Genomic DNA, 18,423 nt, shown 5'->3' on the forward strand with positions numbered 1-18,423 from the left:
ATTTCAATAATTTTCTGCCGATCACATTGATAGTCATTAAAAAATGCGAAAATTCTACATTAATCTATAGAAAACAAGATCAAGTGAATGCTCTGCTAAAAGGTTGTTAAGATCATGTGAATGCTCTGTTACAGTTTACAAGGTTGTTAAAGGAGTACCTCACCAGATATCGATAATTTGTTTCTTTATAAAAAAAAAATCAGCGCTCTTGAGAATTCGAAATTGTTATTTATAAATAGATGAATATCAAAAACACAAGTGATGCGTATAGCGCACTATAAATATATGCTCTATGGTCAGTGGCGTATCTAGGGGGGGGGGGGGGGCAAGGGGGGCACGTGCCCCGGGCGCCACTCCTCGGGGGCGCAAAAAACGAGGAAAAAAACGAAGAAGAAAAAAAAAAGGAAAAAAAAAACGAAGAAGAAGAAGAAAAAAAAGAAAAGAAAAGAACAAGAACAAGAACAAGAACAAGAAAAAAAAAAACTCGCTCGGAAAGGGGGGGGCAGAAAACCAAATCAAACAATATAAAAAGAAAACATGATGATGACGCGGGCAAAATGACAATGTTTATTATCTGTGTTCACACAAGAATTCCGTGTTCTGTAAGCTGAACTACAAAAATTTTCGGCTCGCTCGCTGCGCTCGCTCGCCAAAATTTATATAAAAAAGAAGGTAAGAACAAAACGTGATGATGACGCGGGGGAAATGACAATGTCTATTGTGTTCACACATGTCATTTTATTTTTAGCAGGCAAATGTTTCACAGAGCAGCGGCTGCACTTTCTTCTGTTCTGAAGCGATCGCCAATTGGATCAAAAGAAGGCGCCAACGGTTTCGAACAAATGGGGGGGGGCGCAAAAAAAACCCCCAAGATAAGTACAAAAATTAATGATGACGCGGAAATATACAAATTTCGGCTCACTCGCTCGTACAACAGAGAGTATTTTTTCAAGTCCTCAGTTTGTTGGTATAAATCGTTATCTATATTATAATGTCGTCACCATATCTTCATTAGAATTGTAAGATTTAATAAGCAACAAATGACAAGAATTCCATGTTTTGTAAGCTGAAATACAAAATTTTTCGGCTCGCTCGCTGCGCTCGCTCGCCACAATTTATCCAAAAAAAAAAAAGAAAGATAAGAACAAAACGTGATGATAACGCGGAAATATACAAATTTCAGCTCAGTCCTCAGTTTGTTGGTATAAATCGTTATCGTCGTCACTATATCTTTATTAGCATTGTAAGATTTAATAAACAAAAAATGACAAGAATTCCATGTTTTGTTAGCTGAAATACAACATTTTTCGGCTCGCTCGCTGCGCTCGCTCGCCAAAAAAAAAAAAAAAAGAAAGAGAGAGATAAGAACAAATCGTGATGATGCCGCGGAAATATACAAATTTCGACTCATTCGCGCGTACTAATTTAGAGTATTTTTTCTAAGTCCTCAGTTTGTTGGTATAAATCGTTATCTATAAGGCCGTCACTATATCTTTATTAGAATTGAAAGATTTGATAAGCAAAAAAATGACAAGAATTCCATGTTTTGTAAGCTAAAATACAAAAATTTTCTGCTCGCTCGCTGCGCTCGCTCGCCAAAATTTATCAACACTCATTACATTTAAATCAATCTCAAAAGACCCCTTTTAAGTGCTTGAAAAAGCATATCATGTGGACTTTGTTTAAAGTCCCTACTGGGATGGGGTTGGGGTTGAACACTTTTTCAGAAATTAGGGGCGCAATTTTCGCGCTTGCCCCGGGCGCCGTTTTCCCTAGATACGCCACTGTCTATGGTAGCTGGTAAAGGACAGAAAATGCATGAAACGCAACTTGGCATTACGTAATTATACGTCTTTCATATCTACATACATGTCGCCCTGAAGAAGACGTATGATTACGCCTAAAACATGGTTGAAGCAAACATTCCTCTTGGACTTGCAAGTGCACTTTGTATCTCCCTGTTAGGGTCAAGATAATTTACTTTTGTTGTCATTGTCGTATTTGGGCCAAATCCGTACTTACCAGTTGGTCTCTAAAATATACAATGAGCTATATACTGACAAGATGTACATGGACCGTATAGTTATGTCTACGACTTTTCCCATTTGAAAAACGGCATAAATCAGAGACGTATCTCCTGCTTCTTTTTTTAAAGGGGGGGGGGGGCTGAGAACAAAAACTGATATTTGAATTCTTTTAAAAGATAAATGACGGTTTTTTCCTAAAACTTGGCAGTATTTGTAGTTTTTTATTGATATCTATTATGCCGCAGTGAGGAAACATGGAGATGACCATGAAGACACAAGGCCAAGACGCTATCAAGGATGAGGAAAAGATGAATGACTCCTCGTCCCCGATGAGTACAGCTGATGCCATCAAGGACTTCGCTGATAACACGACCACGCACGGTGTGCCACAAATCCTGAGATCAGATCGGTCCCGTCTATTCCGTCTAACGTGGGCCGTCATTACAGCGACCGCCCTGAGCGCGCTGCTGTTTCAGGGCTCAAACACCATCATCGACTTCTTCCACAGACCGACGACGTCGAAAATCTCTCTCATCACCAGAAAGGAACTTTACTTCCCGTCGATCACTATTTGCAACCTGAACATGATGAGAAGAAGCAAACTGAACGGTAAAAAGAAAGGAGGGGTGACCAAATGCCACAAAAAAAAAAAAAAAAAACTCACGTTAATCAATGTATAGAACGTTGACTGTGGTAAGATGGAAGAAACAATATGGAACAAGTTCATGAAAATTGGCCGTAACGAAATAAAGGGCCTTACAGGCTTTCATAATTAGAATCTCATTTTTTTTTAAATCACAATAATACAGTGATATGGCGGTCTCAACCATTGTTATGTAGATCAGGGTAGTAATTTCACAGTTCGCAACTCTTCTTTTGCTCAGAACTACTATCTTTGGTGGAAACACGTTATTTGCCAATTATTAGAGAACTTATACGCTTTCCTCTTAGATCCTAACATTATTATTTTTTTTTTGGGGGGGGGGGTATCATCTCATCGCGAATTATTACAATTTACATTTTATCATTTATCATCCAATGATTAATAAAAGTGCGGGCCTTCCAAAAGCGTCACTTTACTGTGTGTGAAGGCATATAGGGCCCTGTTTCATAAAGCTGTTCGTAAAGTTACGCATGACTTTACGAACAACTGGAATATGAAGTATCAACATGTGTGCCCATGTATTCCCTTACGATTTAACAAAACACGACTGTATGTCAATATTTCATCTACATGGGGGGGGGGGGAGGAGGAAATACACTATCAACTAAAACACTGTATAAGCATATACAAATAATCATTATCATCTGTAATTTTCAACTTTTCAAATTAACAATGATGAGGAAACCCAATTTGCTTTTCATGTCTAAGTGGTTCGTAAAGTCGTGCGTAACTTCACGGCCAATGTCTGTATGAATATAAATGTGTATACCAGTAGCGTATACACATATAAGAAAGGAAGGAGATGTGTTCAAGAATAAGGAGGGGAAGGTAGAGAGAGAGAGAGAGAGAGAGGAGAGAGCTACTACGCTTTACTACTGACTATTTTAATACTACTAAACACGATTAAATCGGTGCTTAATTACATCGATATAGGCAGTTATAGAGCAATTTGTGAATCAGTTGCAATACATTGAAACAACTCGAAGTAAGAATTTCCTTAATTTGAATAGACATGAAATGTATGTATAGATGTGACAATATATGTGACCGTGCATCAAAAAACGAACAAAAAGTCGCACCCTTTGATATTACGTGAGGACTCAAGAAAGGTGAAACGGTCAACCAAGTCAATCTTGAATTTTTCATATTTTCTGAAGCAGCTATCTTTCTACATTATTCTTAAGTTTGAGATCATAACATGAATGGGAAAGTGTGTTTTGAGCAGTTTTTCTACAACGCTTTTTTTGGGAGAATATATTGATCAGGTATGTTTTAGAGGCCCCTTTTTATTTGTTTAAATCCTTTCCATACTCTTCACTTTCAAGTCTACCAATTTTTAGAAGGATAAAGCTACTGTTTTGGAAGTTGGCATTAATCATGGACAGAATGTCTTAATAAAGCATGCTTAATTTCAGCTTAATCCGATAATCCCTTGACTGTTGCTGCTCCGGTTGCTTTCATCCTGTGTTTTGTCCCTTTCATCACAGCTATTGAGGCTTGGTAAAGATTAAGCACTTGAATAGACCCTGTACTTCAGAGTCTTCTTTTTTCCTCAATCCACACTTTTCCTGAGTGTGTGCTTTCTTTCCAGTATTCAGATATGTTAGGGGAGTCCATTTGAATTGGGTTATATATCATTTTAAAGCTTAGAGTCTGCTCGTTCAGAATCTGCCCTGAACTCAAAATCCATATCTGCCAACTTTTTGTTGGTTTTGTGATGCAGGGTCACATATAGCCTATCTAGGAGGCAGGGGCCTAGATCAAAACTCTTTTGTTCTTATCAGGGACACGTTTCGAAGGACTGGTAGCTTTGGATGAACAGCATGCTCACCTCCAGGGCGAATCCACAGCACAAGGATCAAGCGACAGCAGTTTTGACTTCGGGTTCTGGGATCTGTACCTGGATTCGTCCTCGAGTTCAATGGGTGAATCCATTCATTACCCCACCTGGGAGGACGGGATCATCTCTTCAAGAATTATTGCAATTTACATTTTATCATTTTCATCCAATGGTTAATGAAAGTGTGGGGGTTCCAAAAGGGACACGTTTCTATATGTAACCCCAGTCATACAGGGCCCTGTTTCATAAAACCCCGGTCACACAGCGCTTTACGGCTTAATCACGGCCAAAACACGTCAAAAAGTGGTCTCCCGTGAAGCAGACGATGTTGTTCGCATTGATGTCGAGCTTAAGACGAGCTCACGGTCGATTTACAGACGTGGCAGGACGCGGGGAAAAATCTTAACGGAGTCGGACGGACGCAGTAAACAGTTTTGAACTGCTCAAAATTTTTTTCCGCGGACAACCACGGGCGGCACACATGGTAAAGACGTGCAACACAGGTGCAACACACGTGATGATCCGTGTTCCGGCAGTGATTAAAACTTGGGGAGACGCGGTAAAGACGCGAAGGTTTAGCTGTCTCTCATGGGCAGAGCACGGTCATCTGACGCGTGTTACGGGTTGGTATCACGGGAAATAGCGTGTGTTTAGCGGCTTGTGAATGGCAAATGGATTTTTCCGCGTACACACACGTTGCTGGACGTGGTTAGCCGTGCTCAGGCAGTGCTTCAGCAGTGGAACAGCCGCCAACAAAACACGGCCCCGTACAAAACACGGCCAAACCAAAATTGACCAAAATATTACCACTTACGACCACGTACACCAGATTTTCATAACTTTTTGTACGTGATTTGGACGCGGAGTGCGTGTGACCGGGGCTTTAACCTGTTCGTAAATTTACGAATGACTCTACGAAAGACTGAAATACGAAGTGTCAACGTGTGTGCCCATTTTTCCCCTTACGATTTAACAAAGCACGACTGTATGTCAATATTTCATCTACATTGGGGGAAAATACACTATCAACTGAAAAAGTGTGTAAGAACGTAAAAACAATATATTATCATCTGTAAATTTCAAATGCAACTATTGAAATTAACAATGATTAGGAAACTCACTTTGCTTGCCATATCTATTTAAGTCGTTCGTAAAGTTGTGCGAACTTCACGAGCAGTTTTATAAAACAGGGCCCAGGTCTGTATGAATATAATGTGTATACTACAGCATATGCGTATACACGTGAGAAAGGAAGGGGATGTGTTCAAGAATAAGGAGTGGAAGGAAGAGAGAGAGAGAGAAGAGAGAGCTACTACTCCTTACTACTGGCTACTACTAAACACAATTAAATCGGTGCTTTCCTACATCGATGTAGGCAGTGGTATGGCAATTTGTAAATCAGTCGCCATACATTAAAACAACTCGAAGTAAGAATTTCATTACTTCATTTCATTTACTTTCATTACAATATGGCTCCACAGATGTGAAGTTAATCCTTTTCGGCTATCACTATAGAGTAAAATAAAATTATGGCATGTTGGTATTTAGTGTTGAAACTTGTCTTGTATTCTGACGAGTCTCGCCTCGTATGCTTATGAAACTTGTTGCATATTCTGATTACGTCATTGGAAATGATTGCATCCATGACCACTATAATAAATATCAATAAGGGTAATTTCAAAAGCACTCTGCGCGATTATGATATTCGTAAGTACTGGATTATCAATTATTACCTCCCATGTTGTTTGTTTTTTATTCAATTTTTTTTTTTTCACGGCGCGTTACCTGTGATATGTCCGTCCCCTCATGTGTGTTTGTAATAGATTATATACATATACATATATATATATATATATATATATATATATATTACTATTATACATATACACATATACATGTATATGTTACATCATATTGAAGAAAAAAATTGAAGCATAACTATAAAAATGTCCCACTCGTGTCTTCAACAACGTCATCAAGACCACCAATATAAACCAAATAACCAATTTGAGTGTTCATGGATGAAGAGATTAAAAATGCTCATGGATTAAGACAGGTAATGTTGGGTAATTTCAGCACAATTCTCTACATCACTATCACGATAAATGATTTAGATGAAAATGTCTTGTCCATTGATTGTTAGTGTTCAAAACTTATCCATTATAGAGGAAAGAGTGTAATTTTGCAATTATTCGACCGCATCGGTAGTCTTGAAGGGTTCATTGCTGGCACATTTGTATCGTACCAACTTAAAGATATCCGGTAGAGCTGGTTTCACTGTATATACAGCAAGTTCAAACTGTGCCATTGACGAAAACCTGAAATCTTTCAGTAAACAAAAAATAGGGTAAAACCATCAATTGTTAGCAATTTCTCACCATTTATACGAAGGAAATACATAAGAGTTTCCGTTTTGGCAGCCATTTTGGCGATTATCTTGACTATCTCGAGGTGCATCATCCAGATTCGGATTCAGCACCCTCGAAATAGGGTAAAACCATACATTGTTTTCTATATCTCACCATTTAAAAGCTAATACATAGAAATTTTCGGTTTTAATTGGCGGCCATTTTGGCGGCCATTTTGGCGACCATCTTGAATATCTCAATACCCTCAAGGATGCATGGTTTGCATCATCCAGACTCGGATTTAACACCCTAGAAATAGAGTACAACCATCAATTGTTTTCAATTTCTCACCATTTAGAAGAAAATACATGGGAATTTCCGGTTTTAATTGGCGGCCATCTTGAATATCTCAAAAATTTCACGGACGCATGAGTTGCATCATCCAGATTCGGATTCAGCACCTTCCAAATAGGGTAGGATCATCAATTATTTTCAATTGCACACCATTTAGAAGGAAATACGTGGGAATTTTCGGTTTTGGCGGCCATTTTGGTGGCCATCTTGAATATCTCAAAATCCTCAAGGATGCAAGAGTTGCATCATCCAGATTCGGATTTGGCATCCTCGAAATAGGGTAAAACCATCAATTGTTTTCAATTTATCACCATTTAGAATGAAATACGTGGGAATTTCCAGTTCGGGCGGCCATTTTCGCGGCCATCTTGAATATCTCAAAACCCTCAAGGATGCAAGAGTTGCATCATCCAGATTCGGATTCAGCACCTCCGAAATAGGGTAAAACCATAAAAAAACAAAAAAAAAAACAACATTGGGTTGACGGTAAAACAAGGTTAGGCCCAAAAAGTGGCTTTGGCACCCAGACTAATATTTTCCCTATTATTATCAATAACATATTTTATTATAGCTTTTCTCACAGATGATGTTACCAGATTACGCAGACTTCTATATTCCTGCCACTCATAATCATTATTCACGCGTTTAGCGGACAATTTTACCTTATCTCTTTCTCGTATCAAAGCCATGACGCCACTAGTCATCGAGACGACCTCTTTTGTCGAAGCCTCTTCTTTTTGCTTGAGGCATGCTTATCCCATCACAGAGATCTTAGTTTATGAACCCAGGTGTGATACGCTTTCTCTGTTGATGTTTCTTGTAATATTTCATCCACTGAAGAATCATTTAATTCATTTACAAATATTTCAATATTTGTTAAGCTTTCTCATGTTGCGTGATGAAATATAACATTTGGTTACCACCTGATTTCGGTTTACGCTTACTCCATGAGAAAAGACCCATTTCATGGTCCCTTAGGCTGAAAGGCAAGTTTTGCATTGTGATTTCACTCTGACAAATAAACATGATCAATGAGTGTTTTAGAGTGCTTTGTTACCCTCGTTGCCATGGAAACGCATTGAGTCAATGAATATTCTTCTGCTATGCTTTGCATGCGAAAAGTATGATACTAATTTCTTGTTCTACAGATCACACATTCACATCTCCTCACCTGCAGGACGATTCGACAGCGAATCCATAGCGCAAGGATCCAGCAACAGCGGTTTGAAATTCGGGTTCTGGGATCTGTTCCGGGATTCGTCCTCGAGCTCAATCAGTGAATTCATTTATTATCCCACATGGGAGGACGGGACAGATCCTAACGACTGGGAGTCTATGTACAATCAATCTCGAATGTCGGATTTTAGCGACCTGCAGGACGACGTGAAACCAACACGGGAAGAGCTGGACGAATACGGACAGCCTGGCGAGGACTTGATTAGACAGTGCACCTTCGACAAGGAGCCCTGCTCATTTGAGTGCGTTCTGACTTACTGTGGCTGACTCGTGCTTGATCTCTTGTTTGTATATTACAATTGTATTTCTCACTCGATGGTGATAGAAGAAAAAAAATCATATTGACCCTTAAAAAACACCACCAAAAAAAAAAAAAAAACGAGCTTGCATCCCGAGGTGCATTAAACACTGAATTCTTGGCCTAAATTATTGACTCTTTTCCCTTCATTCCTTTTGGCGGCAACTTGTCGGTGACGTTTATTTTATATGTCTCTGTAAGTAGGATGGTTGTCTTTAACAACTTTTGAACGCGTGGAAAATAGGGCTAATGCAACAGAAACTTACGAGTCTAACATACTTCCTGGCCTTTAACCTGATTTTTAACGTTCCACTTTATAAAGCGCTGGACAAAACTTGTCTCAGGTTAAGATGTTTCGTGGTATATTATACCCTGTAATGAAGGACGTCTCTCGTGGCTGAGTGGTTAGGTCGGGCCACACGAATAAAACATAAGTATTAGGCTACCATGCACGTATGAATGTTCGAGTCCGAGCCCGGTAATAGTGCCCTTTCGCAAGCTAATAATAGTCGAGTGCTGAGACCGACACATCACAGTCACTTCGGTGACAGAGATTTCCAAAGGATTGATAATCATGATGATAATGCCACAAAAAATAGGCATACCTACTCACACAAGATTATGTAACCACCTGTTTCTACTAGTATCAAAATTTGATATTGAAATCTTACACTTCTTCTCTCGTGTCGCTACACTTTTCCCAGCCACTGCAGAACACAGGCTCTGGCACATGGGGTGTAATCGTGGAGATCATGTGATGTACAGGGTTGTGGTAGCATCTTACACTGAGTTATACATTGACCTTATTGGAAGTAAGATTTGTCATACGTGGCCACAAAGGGAGTAATCAATACTTGCTTCAGAGAAACACGGGACCGACTGTTTTAAGTCTCCACCAAAGGACTATAGGCGATTAGAATAAGTCGTTTGCTTATGGAACAAAAGCACTCCTGCACGGTTATTCAAATCTGAGATTGATTTCAGGATTTACAACCCATGGACCTTATCTCTCCAATTATATTTCGCTGTCCGACTATATGTATATATATATATATATATATATATATATTATACATTCTATTTATCTACTTTGATCCTCAGTGACTTCACGAAGATCCAAGACATTCGCTACGGGAATTGTTACATTTTTAACCAGTTCAAGAAATCGGCCAACAAAACAAGAAGCACGGGCTCGCAATACGGTAAAATTTGATCAGCGCTTGGCGGCAAATTTTAGGCGTCAGTTATGTTCTTTTGTTAATTCTTTGCCAGATTTTGGATGCATTCTAAGGAGAACAACCACACTAAAAGTCTTTGTCTTTGAGGTATGTTTTTCCAAATGCATACTAGTACAAAATATGCAGAGCTTAATTCCTAAAGGCGCAGAGTTCCCATTCGGTTACTGCCAGTACATAAAGATTCGCTTTTTTTTCCTTTTTCAGTTTTGAATTTATTATCATTTTGTTTCTTAGTTCTCTACCACAAGCAAAGAGGTCATTTTGTTTTGGTATTAGATTTGAGCCAAGTCTTGATAAATGTCAGGAGTTTGAGGAGTTTGGCTTAACATATTTATGCAGCAAAACGTTTTGCAGCATAATTTTACACATATTTTTTTTTTTTTTTATCTGGTGAACACGTCAGCACCCATGGAAGGTAGGCCTACGTTTATTGTAATAATGTGAAACAGGCCACGATTTCCCCATCGAAATAGCTGTGTTCTTAACATAACAGTTCATGTAATCATGAGTTATCTATCAATTAATGTTTTAGGAGGCAAGAATGCGGTAATGGTCTCGAGTAAAAATACCCAATGCGGCAGGGTGCCTGTATTCCTGGCTGGGACATTTTCTCAAATAAAACAGCTATAAGCCAGGCTGACACTTGCACGACATTTGGCCACGATTTTGTCGTGGCAAGTCGTGACCAAAATTTTGAACATTTCAAAATTCTCGTCCCGACATGACACGCAGTCACGACGGGTTTACGCACACTTCACGCCAGTTTACGACTAGTTTGCGCACTGGCACGACTCGAGTCGTGCCAATGCGTGCCACAAAATCGTGCAAGTGTTAGCCTGGCTTTACTCGCAAGAGTTACGGGAAGCGACAACTGGTACAGATCTAATAAAGTGCAATATGAAAGGGAGTAAAAGTAGAGATCTTTTTTCAAAATTCTAATAATTGTCAAGTGATAACGTTTATGTACTCGAATATCAATTGATGGGTGATGTTCGTTCTAATATTCCGATGGTTCGTTGATCCGAAAATGCACTGAGATTCGTTATTCCGAAACACACAAATTTCCCTTACCTATAAAAATTTAGTTTATCCGGAAATAAAATAAGGTTTGTTAATCCAAATATGAACAGAGAAAATTTTGAATCAAAACAAATAATGCAGATAATCACTGATTTAGAGAGGAATTCACGATTTACAGATTCTAAGAAGGTAATAAAGTTTGAAAGCACAATTAAAGTATATCACAGGAAGAATAAAAACCACAACACCACCTGAACTCGGTATATATTCACCAAAAAGTTTCCAATCTAATTCTTGATTATCTAAAGGCTTCGGTTATTCGAAAAAAAAAAATGTTAATATTCAAGTGAAGTCGAGCAGTCCATTTTCAATCTTATATGATAAAAGAGGAGAGGAATAGTAGGTATATAGTACATGAAAATGTCAAACTAAATTTTGAATGGCATATTTTAGATGATTTATCTCCCACGGGAGGTAAAGGAATAAACGCTTCGAATTTAAACGTTGTTACAACATTGTCGAGTTGGTTTCAATCGGATAGCAAAATAAGAGAGGAAACAAAAATTAGTGGTTTAAAATGGTTTAAGAGGTTTTTTTTTTTCTTCTTTTATAAAGTGTGATACCGACTTTAACTAATTTTTATTACATGTATTAAATACAAATTTGGAAAAGCGGCTCTCATTATTTTATAAGAAAGACATAAAAGACTGTTTTCTGTGTGAGTGTGACACTGTAAGGCTATTATGTAGTTATTACTCCCATGAAGTATATAAAATTTTTGGAAACAACCGACTCAAACCACAAGTACAGGAGCCTTTGCAAGTTCTACCTAAAACACCAATTATACACATAACTTTTTCTTTCACAGAACCGATGATGTATTCCTGCAATGCTTATATAATGACGAATGTATAATTTCCCTGTAGTAGTAGCAGTCTTCTGTTTTCATGAGATCCCATATCATAAAATATTAAAGAAGTCAAACTCCCTTTCTCACGTACAGTCACGACAGTTGCTATTATTCCCAATGCGAGTAACCCCTTTCTTACCATTATAGTAGACTTGCTAAGGGGGTAAACGCTGCATTTTATAGTACAAATGTCCTACTTGGCACATATGTTCCCTAGGGCAATTGAAAAATTTTCATCTAAAGAGACACTCTGTATCTATGCAAATAGCCTTAATTTGCATAATTTATGCAGAAATACATATAAAAATTATTAAAAAATATATGTGCATCCAGCAGAAATGCCTAATTTGGTAGAAGTATTATATAGAGTAAGTGAAAACAACTCCTGCAAAAAATCATTTCATACCTATGTAAATAAACATAGAATTTGCATAATTATGCAAGTTATTGTGCAAAAATCTGCAGTTTTGAAAGAATTTCTAATCGATTAAGCGCTGGATCTTGAAGTACAAAGTTTGAACCTGGGATGGATGTCCCTTGGGTCAAAAGCAAATGAGTCATCTAAAGAGACAAACTGTCTCTATGCAAACAACCTGTTACTTGCATAATATGCATGCATATCAATACCTACACATAGATAATCAGAACAAACAAAATGCAATTATGTGACAAAATGTCTTAATAAATGACTTTGATCTCAATATCCAAAAAGCTAATAGAATAAGACAATATTCTCACAACAACACTTTTCAGTTGCTTAAATTGTTTCCATATTATTTAATTAACTTAGGCATTTTATGCAGAAATTATGTAAATAAGTATACAAGACGTGAAATTTCGAAACATATTGATCTTTGAAATAATTTTTACTATCAATTTTCCCTCATTGCATAAATGCTTTGCAGGGTGGGAAAAATAGCAATCGATAGTGACACTCTTTGAATATGATTATGCAAATATAACAGTAGGGCCTACATCCGAACAGATGCAAGATCGGAACAATATTGCTTACAAAAGGATTGTTTTTCCCTTGCAAACAGTTACTATACACAACTGAGATCATGGTTAGAAAATCATTACAAAAAACACTACCATAGTGAAAGTGTGAATTCTGATTGTCATTGTATTTTGTAGGCAACCAAGCGAATAAGAGTTTTTTTTTTTTTTTTTTTTTTTTTTTTACATCAAACTGATTATAAACTTGTGCAAATTATGTGGATGTAAGGGTATTTGCACATACAATGTATTAAGAACTTACAAGCTTGAGTTAGAAACAAAGTCTGTTTCTGAAAAAAAAAAAATTCCCTCAGTATACTATGAACTGCTATGGCATGAAAACTATGCTAGGAAATTTATACACAATAACATTTTGATAAGGCAATAATTTATGCAAGAATTGTCATGTGAACAATGTAGGAGATGTTATACTTTAAGTCAAATAATCTTAGTCTCTGACTTAAAATCAGTCAATTTCAACAATAAATCAAAGCAGAAATAATATGTTCATAGCCATAAAAGAGTATAATAGATGGCCTTTACAATTACCAGGATGTGATTTGTCAACACATCGTCACATGCTACTGTTATTTACGAGGATCGTAATTGTCATATTCTTCCTGGTTGTCATTGTTTTCCCTTGGGATAATGTAACTCCCTGGCGGTCCAAAGAATGCTATATTCCACCACATACCAGCTAATACCTGTATAGATGATCATGATCTACATGATCTTGAAGCTTTTTCCAAAAGATGATTATGTTAACTGGTTTTGTGTAAAGATGTCAGAGGTTGAAATAAAAAAAAAAAAAGAATACACAGGTAAAAATGTAAAAGGTAAAAATGTCAGAGGTTATACATGTGTGTACCAAAATTAACTTTCATGCGACCCATATATCAAATGCAGTGATGGTGATGACTATACCATGTCACTGAATTCCATGTCCTTTCCTACTTATCAAGAGGAAACAAAAACATTTTTCGATAATCAACAAGGGTATCACTGTCAGGCAGAACATGCACAAACATGTACTAAGTTTCATGATACCTTGATTCACATTCAAGATATGGAAGAAAAAGTGAAATATTGCACTTTCATCAGAGCTTTGACCTTTTGGAAGGAAATTTTCCAGAGAATCTCCATTAGGTAATACATGAATATATTAAGTTTCAAGAAAAATCCTACAAGCATCGCAAAATATGAGGGAAATAGTGAAATTTTGAGGGCCCAATCGACCTTGATCTTTGACCCCTGACCTTTGACAAATGACCCCTGCATTCCCTAGAAAATCCCTGCCAGCCCCAAGTTCCATGAAGACACCTTGAACCATTTGCGAGATACAGTGAAGAAAAAGTGAAATTTTAACATTTTCACCTAACCTTTGACCTATTGACCTCAAACTCTCTGGTGAATCTTATTTTGGTAGTACATGTATGCAGTCACTAAGTTTCAAGAAAATACCTTCAGGCATTGTATAGATATGGGAGAAATAATGAAATTTTGCCTTGACCTTGAACTTTTGGACCTTTAACCTCTTGCCGATTTTACTTAAAAACAGCTTATTTAAAAGCCCCATCATACGTCATCCTTGGACCAAGTTTGGTGAAATTTGCTTAATCCAGTCTTGAGTTATCGCGTAAACTGATGCAACTTTCTTAAGTCGACCTTGACCATTTACTTCTGGTACATTTGGATATTAGTATGCAAAATAATACTAATTAGATGGTATTTTCATAGATAAATAGTGTTTTGATATTACAAACCATTTCCTTTTGACCAAAAAAGGATATGCATCCTACTTTGGTAGTTTTTATCATAAAATGAAGTTCTTAGACTGTAAGGAAAACTCTAAAAATAATGTTTTTACTTTACTTTCTTTAGTAATTATGTAAATTAGCTGGTAAAGATGGTTTAATTATTCAAATTCTTTTCTCATTTTGTTTCATAGAGTGTTTGTAACGGGTTATATCTACCTAGGGTGAGATTTAAGGGGGAGGGGGGGTTTCATTGTTTAAAAATCAATTTGCATAACTCGCATAATTATACAAATTTTATGTTTATTTTACATAGGTGTGACATCAATTTTTGCAGGAATCGTTTTCACATACTCTATCGAATAATTCTACCAAATTAGGTATTTCTGCTGGATGCACATATATTTTTAGATAATTTTTATATGTATTTTTGCATAAATTATGCAAATTAAGGCTTGTTTGCATAGATACAGATTGTCTCTTTAGATGAAAAAATTCCAATTGTACCGAGGAACATGTGTGCCAAATAGGACATTTGTACTATAAAATGCAACGATCACCCCTTTTTTCGCCCTTAGCAAGCCTACTATCACTACACTCGTCATAACTGATGTGATCTGCGACAAAATGGCATATTTCGTGTATGTTTTCTTGACAAATATAATACGCAATAAATTATCTGTTGTAATATGCATCAGTTAAACATGATGAATGTACTCATCAGAGACATATTGAGTGAAATAAAACAAAAACCTGATTATGATATATTTGTTAAATCAATATCTATTACTCTCTTCATTGTTGTTGTTGTTGTTTTACCTCTCTACATCGCAACTTTCAGGTCTGCATTTGACTCTGTTCGTGAATGAGCCAGAATATGTTGGTGTCCTCAGTCCAGAAGTAGGAGTAGTGGTATCCATCAATCATCCATCCATTTTTCCCTTTCCTGAAGATGATGGCATCCTCGTATCTACCGGACAGGTTGCGTCCATTGGGCTTAAAAGGGTATATTTTTATTTTTATTAGCGAAATTAAAAGTAAAACCTTGCTTCGGTATGCCTGCAGCATCTGTTAATTTTGCTATAAAATGGACACGTTATATCTAAAAGCAATGCGTGCATTGATGCTGTCTGGCATGATTCATTCGGGTAACAACGAAAATGCAATATATCCTAGCCAAATAAGTACTCCGATAGTATTAAAATCTCAGAGCACATCTTATCGTAGTTCACTATGCCCGATGCCCTAAAAATCAGTGGTGCCTGGTCGGTCACTGGTCGATCACGGTCCTTGTCTTACCGAAATTGGCTAAAAACTTGCCGACCGGTCGCCGAGAAGGCTGATTTTGGGGGTTGTGACCGTAGCCTAATCGTGATTCTGCAAAGCATATCTGAACGGAGAGGACGATAGATCATTCCTTCAAAGAAGACTCTTTGTCGTCTGTTTAATATGTATAGAATGCTTTTTTTTTAATGAAACCTAATACAGTTCAAGTTCAAGTTCAAGTTCAAGATTTGAATTAACACGTGAGATAAAAGACGTGTCATACGATCAAAATCATAATACATTTTTGGTCTCCAAATACTCATAATCATAGCGACTCATTCTCACGGCAAATAGCGTCAGCCGGACAACTTCTTGGGGGAACTCTTTGCATATACTGTTAGCAAATCCCCGATAGTGGCAGATGAATTTGAAACTTTCCCATGTTTGAAAATACTACAAGTAGACCTACATGTCAAAACCGGTCTTTTCAGACTTATGATTGTTGATTCTTGTAATTCACATTGTTATTGAAATGATACATATACATCAAGCATAAAAATTCATAAGGAGAGATATGGCGAATCAAAGAAACACACACACACACACACACACACAACAAACGGAAACTGAAGTATTTTTGCAATTGTCATCGTTTCCCGAAAGACGCACATCACTCGTCTCCCAGAGCCATACGGTGACTGCGGGAAAGGCGGGGAGAATTACTACGCTCCGGACAAATACGACTTTTCCCAGCGTTCGTGCTTTAAAATGTGCCTGGAAAGAGAGATGTCGAAGCAATGCAACTGTGTCACCGACATCCTCGTCAATGGTACCATGTGCTCCCCCACCAACATAACAGAAAGTGAGTCAATCATTTTTGTTTAAGACTCCTTTTTTGTGTTAGTCTTGTAGTAAACAATTAGTTAATTTTGCCGGGGACTACATTATGATTATAATGTAGTCATAGTTATGATTATGTCTCTTAATGGGCTGCCAAACTTTTTTTTTTTGTGACAAACTTTTTGTGCTGATTTGCTGCTGTTTTCAATTCAATTCAATTTTTGCGTCGATCTTTTAATACAAGAGGGGCCCACACTCTACAAGCATCGTCTTTTTAGTGGGTCCCCCCCCCCTTTTTTTTCTCACACAGTACACCTATTGCAATGTATCTCTACTGTTATTTTTAATTATTGTTTTCTCTGTACAAATTGTATGCATTGTTTTTTGTGACTCAAGATAGTGAGATTTATGTCTATATAATAATTGTGGAAAAAACGAATAAATTTGAACTTGAACTTGAACTTGATAGAAGCAAAAACGCAATGTTGTCTCAAAGGCGGAGAAAAGTCGATTTCAGTTCTCGGTCAGGTTTATGGAAATTGTATTCACGGTATTATGGTATTTTCATTCAAAAAGAAAGTCTAAACTACAGAAATTGAGAGACTCACAAACGAAAAGGATTTTACATGTTATATGGCAAACATGTTATATTCATGACTATATTCATAAATCACTTTTAATGCAAAGATAGTATTACAGGTATATTTTTTCTTTCACAGCCAAAGATGAGAAGAGAGCAAGATGCATTAAAAATGTTTGCTGAAATCATTGATATTTGTTGATAGCTAGATGAGGAGCAGAAACAGACGAAAGTGTAGCTCAATTTGGAATATATTCATAATACTGCTTTAACAAATTGCATGTATCTGTAAAACTAAGAATAACCCAGTCCAGACATGTACTGGAAAAACAATGAAACGCTTTTCAAACAACGGAAACGATAATGTTCATAATAGAATGCAATTATGCATTTACTGGCATACATGCACTCTGAAAATTCAAACGGTAAATCTAACATCTCAAATGATGTCGATCCTTGAACCTTTCGTAAATATCAAATATAACACTCAAAATGTTGGGTTTACCATTTCCCCCCTTTTTAAAGAGTGTGCCATTGTGGTGTCGTACAAACAGATGAGATGTGAAAATTGAGAAAGCGATCATTCCTGTTACAGGGTGCTTTAACAAGTTCTCAACTTCAGCAAAATAAAAACAGAAAAAAAGTTAAAGTTTGCCACAATCATCATCTATCCACACTTCGCTTTTAGATAATAATGATCAGACAAACTATTACCGTGTTATTTCATGCCACGTATTCTTCTCATTCAAACGAAGAGAAATGCCGTACTAAAGTCTTCAAAAAGTACATCGGGAATACACTTGGCTGTGAGTGCGAAAACCCGTGCAAGTAAGTACTGTTTGCTTCCACACAACAATGTGGTTTATATCATTTCGATGAAATTTGTCAAGATATTGACAGGCCAAACATTAAATTTTTCTATACTTTCATTGATGGGCTATTGTTGTTCAGTCGATAGAAAGGACATTGGACTCGATGGACTGTCCATTCGATCTCCGTATCTCCTTGGTTCCAGTTCATGATCTGCTGAAGTTGCGCTCCCATTAAAAAGC

The 18,423-nt window shown here is 37.1% G+C and overlaps 1 protein-coding gene across 1 annotated transcript; it reads left to right on the forward strand.

Annotated features, from left to right (window-relative positions):
- The first annotated feature begins 2,281 nt into the window (after positions 1-2,281).
- Positions 2,282-18,203, forward strand: LOC140231339 (epithelial sodium channel subunit beta-2-like). The gene is made up of 7 exons (XM_072311495.1): positions 2,282-2,636; positions 4,476-4,616; positions 8,435-8,711; positions 9,869-9,969; positions 15,527-15,690; positions 16,615-16,813; positions 18,127-18,203. Exons 1-7 carry the CDS (start codon positions 2,282-2,284, stop codon positions 18,201-18,203), a joined length of 1,314 nt encoding a protein of 437 aa, XP_072167596.1.
- The last annotated feature ends 220 nt before the right edge of the window (positions 18,204-18,423 follow it).

Source organism: Diadema setosum, chromosome 7 (genome assembly GCF_964275005.1).
Source record: "Diadema setosum chromosome 7, eeDiaSeto1, whole genome shotgun sequence".
Taxonomy (NCBI): Eukaryota; Metazoa; Echinodermata; class Echinoidea; order Diadematoida; family Diadematidae; genus Diadema; species Diadema setosum.